We start from the raw sequence: 11,414 nt of genomic DNA on the forward strand, positions 1-11,414 counted from the left end.
TAATTTACAAATAGTATGACATTGAGCTGGTTAAGACTGTTTAAAACTTACATATACTTGAGTTAGCATTGTAGTTCATGCGACCTTTGATGAAAATTATTTTAAATAAAGTCTTAAAATATATATTTGTTGATTCTTAAAAATTTTTAGATAGTTTTCTATATAATATTAATGTTAATCAAACTGCATACACATAATTTGAATACAATCATATTAATAACGATTAATTATCAATGAATTTTAAAAGGTATGTTATCCTTTCCTTTTTTTTTTTTTTTTTTTTGCTGTCTTTGAAAAGAATTTGTTAAAAATTCTTATCATTAGTGATATTTACTTAAAACTATTGATGACATATTGTTTAATTGATTAGATTCTTACCTCAGTACTTCATAATTATCCATTTGCTCTCCTATATACCCTTAGCCATTGTAAGAATAACAGTCTCAGATAACACTTAGGTTATTTACATACATTTGTTTAATCCTTAAGGGGTGCATCAAGTAAGAACTACCAGAAACTTTTTGAAACTTTAAAAGCTTATCTTTGCGGTTTTATCCAAAGCCGAAGCATTGGGTTTAAAATTCCTGATCATGCGATGAACCGTGACTTTGATAATCAGCCCGTGAAATCAATAACAGCTCCAAAATAGATACCAGAAAAAAGGCATTAAAGCCCAAACATAGTAGGTCTGCAGTTTAAATAGTGGAGAACTGTGATAGGGCAAATCCAGAGATTTAATTGTATTGATTCCACTGATTGGCTATTTTGCTCGTCATTGGACAGCAGATCCATGATACCACTTCGAGGAGTCAGAATTTTGTCGAGATCTATCTGTTTAGGTCACGGCATTAGTGTCAAAATAATGTGCAGAGATAAGATATTAAAAAACAAAGACATTAATATATCACAGTTTTTATTTGTAAATAATGTTTGTTTTGTGTGCTTTTTTGAGTGGAAAGGGGGGGGGGGGGCTCATTTTTTGCCAAGTAAATTAATATACATGTATTAATATATGATGTATATGGATATTGAAAATATTTACTGATATTCAGGTTATATTCTACTGCAATGAAAGTATCAGAGAAAACTAAATGTATGATAATTATGGCAAAGTTAAGTAACTAGTACTTGCTCAATAGTCTAAAGATACCTTCTGTTTTTTGCTATGGCATCCCATGCTTTTTAAAGATTATACTAAACAAGATAATCCTTTAATTGAACTAAATCCCATTTACTACCTGTGTGATAATAATTTTCTTTTTTTCCCAGCCTTACAAGGCCTGACTTTTTGGTAAAAAAAAAAAAATAAGCATTAGTTTTCACAGAAATGCAAAGTCACAGAAGAAAAAAACTTTTTTTTCTAAAACTCCTGACTTCCTTTCTATTCATCCAGAGAAATTTAAGCAGTGTATTGCATTACCTCTTAAAGGAGAGGAAAAAATTAAATGGTTGATTTAATTACAGAAAAGAAATCTGATAGGTTCTCAATTGAATAGTGAAAAAATTTCAAATGTATAATTAAAATAAAAACCTTTGTCAATTTAAATGTTTTGTGATATTATATTAATGGATTTATTTAATTTAAAGTGATATGAGGACAATGTATTTAAATTAGCATTGTTATTAGCATTGGAAAAGTATTACAGAACTATATGATGAAATTTCTTTGGAGAAATGATTTTTGTATAATAAGAATAGAAATGGTGGCACATATTTAGCAATTGAGCATTTGATCGCAGGTTACAATTCCATTGTTCCCTAGCCATTATAAGATTGAGAACTATAGCTATAGACTCATTTAGATCAATATCTAAACTTCTGTGTTCAATGTAAATTTACAAAACACCAAAACAATCTATATAGCCATGAAATTTTTTTTTTTACTGCACTTTGAATTAATATACAAAAATTATGACCCTGTGATGTTTTGTTTTGTTTTTTTTAGTATGCATTCATACAACATACGTGCCAACATCCTTCAAATCAATATTTAAACAAGGTCCACCAAGAATAGTCTTTGAACAAGATTTAATTTTTTTTAAAGTATAGATTAAATTCAAGTTTTTGTTACAGGTATTGATATAATTCTGGAGAGCTCTTTATTAACGGATTGGGGGTTGAATATCGGGTTTTACACATGTTCCTGTAAATTGAGAAAAGCAAGAACAACAAACTCTTAAGTTAAAGCATATTTTGATAAGTATTAAAAGGATCTGTGATTTAGTATGTCAAATGAGACTATTTAGAAGTCTGTTTAAGATTCTGGGATATCTTATATCGATCAAATTATACCTTTAGTATTCAAAATTTTTGCCAGTCTTACCACCATAAAACACTTCTTTTAACTGTAAATATAGGCAGAATTTAGAATAACATGTATAAAGGGTCACTGTATTGAAGAATATTCTGATCTTTTCAAAGACTTCAGACATTTTTGTCAAATATGATTACCTTTAATAAGCAGCTAGTGAACAGACAGATTCTTTGAGTCTCTGAAGTTTGTTAACTCCAGTTAAATTGATAGATAAGTTTGTTGGAAATTTGTAAGAATTCTGTTATGGCCATTGTCAGCCCAAAACAAGACGTCTTTGTGTTCGATGGAAAACATGCCCATCTGAAAGGCAGCATTAATTCCAGAGTTTGAATTTTCGACATGAAAATCTATATAAACAAGAAATGTTTGGGGACTTGCAACCATGTGATTTAATTCTGTTCTGCCATGCTTTATCAAGAATTGTTCCCACTACAATTAGTAAAGGGATTTGATTTCTATTCATTTCAGTTTGATGTTGATTTTCTCTCTTCATATTTATTGGCTTTGTAATGACCTCACAAAAGGAAGCATTCAGTAGCTATGAGAAAATATCCCACTCAGATGTTCATACAGCTTTGAATAAAGTTAACGTCATTTTGCTTACCGGGTACTTGTATACTTCAAACGATTATTACATGTACATATAGTAAGAAGATTTTTCTCATAAAATATCTAACAAAAATATTTCTTGATTGAGTCTTTTTCATAGATATTACATGTATAGTAATTAATTGGTACAGTACTGAAATATCTCTCAATCTAATGTTGTGTCTTTGGGCAAAGAGTCATCTTCGCTAGCCAAGGTTTTCTGATCCGCTACTCTCCTCATAAACTTATTACCCGGTATAAGAAGAGAAGCGGATCAGAAACCCTTGGCAAAGAGTGTACATGGGCCAGCAGAGGCCCTGGTCTATCTAGCTAGTCTGGACAAAAAACTTTTTTGCAACTGCAGCATTTGATCATTGCAAAAAAGTTCTTGAATGTGTTCCTGTGTTTCATTGATGTATGATAAGTTTTGATATGTAGCTTATAATAAATTGATTTATAAAGAAAAAATATCACTTAGAATATTTAAAAGAATATGTTTTCTATTTTCAGTTTGTTCGTTTCTATGGAACCTTGTTGCCTGCTTTTATGGTGGCTGTCCTATTAATGGGAGTTGTGCATCAACTCAGATGTATGGCAAAAGGTGAGATAAGTCATTTGCATACTCTTAAGATTTAAAAAAAAGGGTAGATAAGGCTCAAATATGGCCCCTTATTGGACATAATTATCAAACTATGTGGGTAAAAATTGTGATAGTTTCTAAGTAAGACTCTAAATTGATGCAAAACCATTACTGATTTTTATGCCCCATCATGAATATGACCAGGGCATAGAGTGTTTGTCATGTCCATCTTCTATCCTTCTGTTAATCTTTCATCCTTCTGTCCTTCCACCCTTTCATCTGTCACTTTTTTCATTTAGCTGAATTTCAAAGAAAACATTTAATTCATTTTTTTTTTCAAAATTCATACACTAATGCATGTACATAAGAGCTATTTAACTTTTTGACTTTGACCATGATCAAGACCAGAGGGCCATGATTAATAAGCAAGCTTTCTCAGAGAGTGCAGATTCAAGATTGGTTAAGTCATGACCCCTTCTAATGGTTCATGTTGTTTGCATTGTTTCCCCTTTATTTCAAAGTAAAAGGTTAGGCTATGGGTTGAGGTTTATGAACAAATCTCTGTGTACCTTAATTTTTAATTTTTGATTTCAAAGCAGCATTTTTATCAATTAAAGTGGTCAATTTGGCCAGTAGGTGGTTCTTAGGGAAAATACTGTATTTGTCCTGAACATATTGTCATGGGCAACAATATGCTCCTACCCTCATTGCATATATTTTTATCCATCAGCACATCTTGTCACTGGCTGAAAAAATATATGTACATACTGTATACATGGAAGTTTTAGCCCCTTGGGAAGTGGATGACTTTAAATTGGGGCAAATTCTAAGAAGACAGCATTATTTTTTTTTTTACACAATTTTATCTGGTAGGTATAAGCATTAATTCTGTTCCCACAAATCTTTCCAGAAGATGAAGCATTTGTATTATTAAAGAGGCTTTATGTAATTGAAAAAGTTTGTTATTAACTATGGAAGCAATTGTTGCAATTTTATTACTTAAAAATTCTTTTTTCCAGATGGGATTTGTCCAGCTTTATTAGATGCCATCTCAGACAATGGAAAGCCTTACTTCATTATACCAGTTGTCATGTTTCTCAACTTTATTTGTCAGTAAGTCTCTAGTGCATATGTTCACAGGGCTAGAAATAATTGTCAACATTTACTTGAAAGCTGGGCTATTGAAATTCAATTTTACTGGTCTCATTCTTCCTAGTTTACAGTGATGGGGTTTGAAAAAAAAAGGTGTCCAGCTAACCTAGAGGCAGTTGCATGTAAAGTTGAATCTGAGTTTTAAAGATATATATATATCTGATGGATAATGAATGATTTAGTAATTAAATTCTTTCTGATGAATTATACCACATTTAAAAAATATTACATGACCAGTAAAACTGAATTTCAATAGCCCAGCTGTCAAGTAAATGTTGACAAATATTTCTAGCCTTGTGAACATAAACAGTGCAACTGTACTGTAAGTGGCTAAGCAGAACCAAAGTTTTTCAAAATATCTGAACCATTAAATTCAGGAATTCTAATTCATTATAGGCAGTAATTAAGTTTCAAATGGTCATTTGTTTGTAAGGGGAAGATGTATTTTAAACCTTACTTTTTGTGAATATTTATTATTTTTCTGGAATTAATTTGCAAAACCATCTTGATCTAATCTGCTTTCTGATATTGTAAGCAGACAGACCTTAAAAGTAAAATTGGACAGATTTTTTGACAGAGAATGTAAGAGAAATGTATAATTTGTGATTCTTGGATCACTTACACTTCTTTGATTTTATAGTCTTTCAGTCATTCAGCAAATATTAGGAGAGAACAGTTCTCTATTGCCAGACACCAAAGAATTGACCAATCAGGGCCTGATGTTACGATCTTTGCCCTTGCTGCTGTATTTGATTGCCCTAGGACTAGTCAACTTCCAGTGTCTAGTGATTGACTTGGGAATGAAATTTCTTAGCCGTGTTGCTGGTCTCCTTTTCTCATGGTAAAATTAACTTCATTGCAGCCCAAGTTAGATACCATGGTTCATGTAATTTTGGACCACATTGAAATTCTCTAAACAAAAATATTTAAAACTTTCCATGATTACTGTAGAGTCTTTGTTAGGTGTGTTACTTCTCATTTTGTCTTTTAGCTCACCTGAGCCAAAGGCTCAAGTGAGTTTTTTCTGATCAAAGGGGGTGTCTAGTGTTCATCTGGCTGTCTGTGTGGAGTGTATAAAATTTTCACACAGCCAAACTTCTCCAGAATGACTGGGCCAATTTCAACCAAACTTGCAACAAAGCATCCCTTTGGTAGAGCAGAGTCAAAGTTGTTCAAATGAAGGGTCAAATCCCTTTTAATTGACATTAAAAAATAGTATAAATTTGGTGGCATATTCTACAGATCTTCTTCTCAAGAGTCGCTGGTACAGAAAAGATAAAACATATTTGAATTCTACCTTATATATATTGTACATTTAATTTTTTTTTTTCAATTCAAGGTCCATGGGGCTAAGATGGGGCAGCAATCGTGACTCACAGTTTATATAGGAAGTAATTTTTAAATCCTCTTTTCAAGAACTGCAGGGTCATGATAAGTGATGTATAAATAAGGAAGGATCACCGGGTAATACAGATTTAAGTTGTTTTTTATTTTTTTCAAATCATGACTCTCAGGTGTAGGGTGTGGCCACAATAATGAATAAAAGTTTTACATACAAACAAGTAGGAAACAAGATGTGTTTGTGAAACACTGATGCCCCCGTATGGCAGCTTATGGCGAAGGTTAAAGTTTCTTCAAATGCAAGTCAAAATCCAGGCCAAAAGATAAAAAATGTTGATACCCAAAGAAAGGTCTTGTCTCGAGGAATACACCTGTGAAATTTGAAAGACCTAGATACAACTGTTCAAAAGTTATGGCGAAGGTTAAAGTTTTTTAAATAAAAGTCAAACGTCAAGGTCAAAGAGTTGGTATCCAAAGGAAGATCTTGTCACAAGGATTACATATGTGAAGTATGAAAGCCCTAGCACCAACCATTCAAAAGTTATGGCCAAGGTTAAAGTTTTTCAAAAGTAGGTCAAACTCCTAGGTCAAGGTCAAAGGGTCAAAGTGGTTGGTATCCAAAGGAAGGTCTTGTCACAAGGATTACATATGTGAAGTATGAAAGCCCTAGCATCAACCATTCAAAAGTTATGGCCAAGGTTAAAGTTTTTCAAAAGTAGGTTAAACTCCTAGGTCAAGGTAAAAAGGTCAAAGTGGTGGTTGGTATCCAAAGGAAGGTCTTGTCGCAAGGATTACATATGTGAAGTATGAAAGCCCTAGCTCCAACCATTCAAAAGTTATGGCCAAGGTTAAAGTTTTCAAAAGTAGGTCAAACTCCTAGGTCAAGGTCAAAGGGTCAAAGTGGTCGATATCCAGAGGAAGGTCTTGTCACAAGGAATACACATGTGAAGTTTGAAACCCTAAGCACCAACTGTTCAAAAGTTATGGCCAAGGTTAAAGTTTTTCAAAAGTAGGTCAAACTCCAAGGTCAAGGTCAAAAGGTAAAAATTGTTGGTATCCAAAGGAAGGCCTTGTCACAAAGAATACACGTGTGAAGTTTGAAACCCCAAGCACCAACTGTTCAGAAGTTATGGCCAAGGTTAAAGTTTTTCAAAAGTGGGTCAAACTCCAAGGTCAAGGTCAAAAGGTCAAAATTGTTGGTATCTAAAGGAAGGCCTTGTCAAAAAGAATACACATGTGAAGTTTGAAACCCCAAGCACCAACTGTTCAGAAGTTATGGCCAAGGTTAAAGTCTCATAAAATTTTGCAAAAGTGGGTCAAACTCCAAGGTCAAGGTCAAAAGGTCAAATATGATGGTACCCAAAGAAAGGTCTTGTCACAAGGAATACACATGTGAAATATGAAAGTCATAGCTCCAACCAATCAAAAGTTATGGGCAAGGTTAAAGTTGACAACAGACAGACAGACAAACAGACAAACAGACAAACGGACAAACAGATAAACAGACAAACAGACAGACAGGACAAAAACAATATACCCCCGGGATCTTTCGATCCAGGGGCATAAAAAAAACTTTCAAACTCTTCTAATAACAGCAGGGTCATGATTAGTCATATTAGGGAAACATCCTCAAGTAGTGTAGATTCAAATTTCAAATCATAGCCCATGACAATATGGTTGGATCACAATAAAGGGTCAAAGTTTTAAATAGAAATATGTAGGAAATTAGTTTTCAAGAGCAGCAAGGTCATCCAAAATAATATTTTGCATTCCCAATGTGGAATAAAGTTTTGTTTTTCTTAATTACAGACCCTTGGGTTAGGATGGGGCTGGCATTAGGGGTCAAATCATATACAAAGGATGTATACAGGTGGAAAAAGTGTTTTAAAAAAAGTTTTTTCTCTCGAACAGCATGCTATTTATATGGAAACAGCCCATGTTGTAAAATATTTAAGATAGGTGAAATCATAGCCCTTTGAGTAGGATGGTGCCACAATATGGAGTTTTAAAAATAATCATATGATTAAAGAAGGGAATTTTTTTTTAATCTTCTGAAGAACAGTAGTGCCAAGTGACTCAGGTGAGCATTGTGGCACATTGGCCTCTTTTTTCTTTTTGCAAGACAGAGCTCAATGTATCTCAAGATATCTGAATACCGATACATGTGTTTAGTTTAATATGTTGTCCATACTTCATTTTTTCAGCTGTCCTGTGCCAGCCAGTAGTGATAGATTAGTACAAGTGTCCCTAGTGTTAGCCTTAGTGTTGTCTGGTGGACTCTGTGGTACACTTGGTCTTATTATCTGCTACTTCATTTGCATTGTTAAGGTAAAATATTATTTAAAACTGTTCTGTCTTAAATATTCTTTGTAGTATGTAAAAACCCCACTTTAATAGTAATTTTTTAAGGATGATAAAAATTTCCACTGTAAGTTGATGTCAAATTTACATTCTTCAGTATTTAGAAAACAGCTAGATATGTTTTTTATTTTCTACAGGTCCTGAGGACCTATCACATTTTACGTCAGAACATCCTGGAATCCCGCACACAGTCTCGCTATAATTTATACCTGACTGTTCTACTACTACTGATGTGGGTGACAGCCCTCAACTTACCCCCACTTATTGTGTGGCTCAGGAATATACAGTAAGCTATCTCAGATATATTTCAGATTCTGATACCAGAAATATGCCAAAGATTACATCAGATATACATTAGATCATAAACCTTTGTCTCAGAAATATTCAGTGAGTTAGTATCTCAGAAATTAACAGTGAACTTTTATTATCTCAAACGCAGATAGTGATTAAATATTAATATCTCTCAGAAATGTACAGTGTTATTATACTAAAAATTTATTATTACAAGTTGAGAACTTTACAATTTCAGTAAGATTAAATCAAAACAGTATACAATCAGTTAATATCTCATATATATACATCAGCACATCAATGATATGTGAAAAGTTCACATTGAGTAAATATCTTGGAAATGATCATTGAGGGAATTTCTCAAAAGTATGTAATTCATGGTAATACATGTAGACAATGAGTTAATAATATGCTTAGTAAGAAATTGAAAGTGAGTTGACACCTTGATATACACAAGATTTTTAAAAGTTAAATAAATAAAGAAAAAAGTTAAATAAATAAATAATAGATAAATGAGACAGTTCTTGTATGAATTATGTCTTATATTCTTCCCCCAGATATTTTATAACTCTGCACAATGACCCCAGTTGTCTGACAGCCATTATATGCATCCTGTTTGTTGGAGCTTTGTTTATATGTGATGATCCTCTCTCAGGAAGGTAAGGAGTATGTTAGCATTGGATGGCATTTATGTGAGCTGCTTTCTTTGTTAAAAGAAAATTAAGGACAAATGCCATACCTTAAGTCATCTGACAATGGAAAAGAAGTAACCCAAGGCACTTTAAGAAATGAATAAAGTTAACTCTAAAACTAAGCAATTTGCAACAATATTCATATCTATTTTTAATCATTATATTTTAAGCTTTCATCAAGATTTTTAAAAAATTAAATGTTAAATTATTTCTAAGTGATTTAATCTGAAAAATTGTCCCTCCTTTAAATCGGTACTGTTTTGAAAAATCACTAGATTGCTTTCTAACATTATTTGGAGGAGATCATACTAGGGTAATTAACTTTAACACTCTATGCTTTGTTACAGGGACCACTATTTTCCATCCTGTATAGCTGTGTATATTCTAACTGTCTTACTGGTGTTATATGGGACCCTGTCTACCTACAGAATATCCTACTTCATCACCTGTGCCCTAATTATGACTGCTGTACCTCAGGTTGTTAACAAAGTAATGTCAGCCCAGCAAAAGAAAGGCTCAGACATGTAGTGTTAAACTGATCTTAATGTAAAACTTAAGGATTTTTTGTTTTATTTTTGAAGAACTGCAATGATATCTAATCAGTTTGTAGTGGATGTACATGGTGCAAAGTTGAATAATTTGTATTTTTTTTTTTTTTTTTTTTTTGTGATTGCCAAAAATGATGATTACCCAAGACAATATTTTTATGATGGATTCATATTGGAAATACATATACATTATATTTATGACATGAGTGTATACTTTAATGTCATGGTTAGGTATTTAGTGGTACATTTCACAATAATTTCTTCCATTTTATGTCAATCTTATGTAAGGTATTGAGGATTGTCTAGACATATGACTTAGTGTTGTATTGAGCCCACATATGATTTGCACATTTGCACACATTCCAGTTTTGAGATCCTTCATTTGTTTACCACATGAAATGTGGATTTGTGAGTCTATTATTTTTTAATGCAACCAAAGGTGCAATATATGATTTTCATTTTGATATAACACAATTTTTTTTTTACACTTGACATGAAAACTAAGTGATGAAACATTTTTCTGAGAGAAAACTATGTCAGTAAATCTCTTCATAAGAAACAATGTCTCTTTTGTTATATTTTTTATTTAACCACTTCCTTGTTACAAACAAGTACAGTCAAACCTCATTATCTCAGAACTCGATGGGACCAAGAAAAACTTTGAGATATCCAAGGGTTCGAGATATTGAGGGTAAAATATATAAATAGAGAAAGTATGGTTGGGACTTACAAATGACTTCAACATATCCAATGATAAAAGAGATATGAAAGTTCAAAATAGCAAAGTTCAACTGTATACATGTATTTTGTCATTATGATATTTACCTCACCTGAATCATAATTATTGTTAAAATGTGTTCCATGTGTATCCTTGTCTAGCTGCAGAACTGTAGCATTTTAGTTCTACATTTAAATCCTTTACCATAACAAACGCTACAATATAAAACCATAACGCTACAGTTCTGCAGGTAATCCTTGTCATCTTTCCACATTTTCAACTTCTTCTCCAGGATCTCTGGGCCTGTTGCAATCAAACATTTCCAAAGTCAATAAGATTTTGTCCAAAGTGGAACTTTAAATTGCTACAAAAAGAACACACGCATTCTTTCCAGTATCATTTTTATGCCCCAGGATCGAAAGATCCCGGGGGTATATTGTTTTTGTCCTGTCTGTCTGTTTGTCTGTTTGTTTGTCTGTTTGTCTGTCTGTCTGTTGTCAACTTTAACCTTGCCCATAACTTTTGATTGGTTGGAGCTATGACTTTCATATTTCACATGTGTATTCCTTGTGACAAGACCTTTCTTTGGGTACCAGCATATTTGACCTTTTGACCTTGACCTTGGAGTTTGACCAACTTTTGCAAAATTTTATGAGACTTTAACCTTGGCCATAACTTTTGAACAGTTGGTGCTTAAGGTTTCAAACTTCACATGTGTATTCCTTGTGACAAGACCTTCCTCTGGATATCAACCACTTTGACCCTTTTGACCTTGACCTAGGAGTTTGACCTACTTTTGAAAAACTTTAACCTTGGCCATAACTTTTGA

The 11,414-nt window shown here is 32.8% G+C and overlaps 1 protein-coding gene across 1 annotated transcript in view; it reads left to right on the top strand.

Annotated features, from left to right (window-relative positions):
- Positions 1–10,431, top strand: part of LOC133190383 (GPI inositol-deacylase-like) — a 34,027-nt gene extending 23,596 nt beyond the window's left edge. The window contains exons 21-27 of the mRNA XM_061325986.1: positions 3,413–3,503; positions 4,502–4,595; positions 5,275–5,475; positions 8,180–8,303; positions 8,474–8,622; positions 9,185–9,286; positions 9,667–10,431. Coding sequence (XP_061181970.1) covers positions 3,413–3,503; positions 4,502–4,595; positions 5,275–5,475; positions 8,180–8,303; positions 8,474–8,622; positions 9,185–9,286; positions 9,667–9,847 — 942 coding nt within the window. The 3' untranslated portion in view covers positions 9,848–10,431. The remainder of the gene's footprint in view (positions 1–3,412; positions 3,504–4,501; positions 4,596–5,274; positions 5,476–8,179; positions 8,304–8,473; positions 8,623–9,184; positions 9,287–9,666) is intronic.
- The last annotated feature ends 983 nt before the right edge of the window (positions 10,432–11,414 follow it).

The sequence above is a fragment of the Saccostrea echinata genome, unplaced genomic scaffold (assembly GCF_033153115.1).
Source record: "Saccostrea echinata isolate AGI-Se365-2 ecotype Australia unplaced genomic scaffold, CSIRO_AGI_Sech_v1 ptg000022l, whole genome shotgun sequence".
In the NCBI taxonomy this organism is placed as follows: Eukaryota; Metazoa; Mollusca; class Bivalvia; order Ostreida; family Ostreidae; genus Saccostrea; species Saccostrea echinata.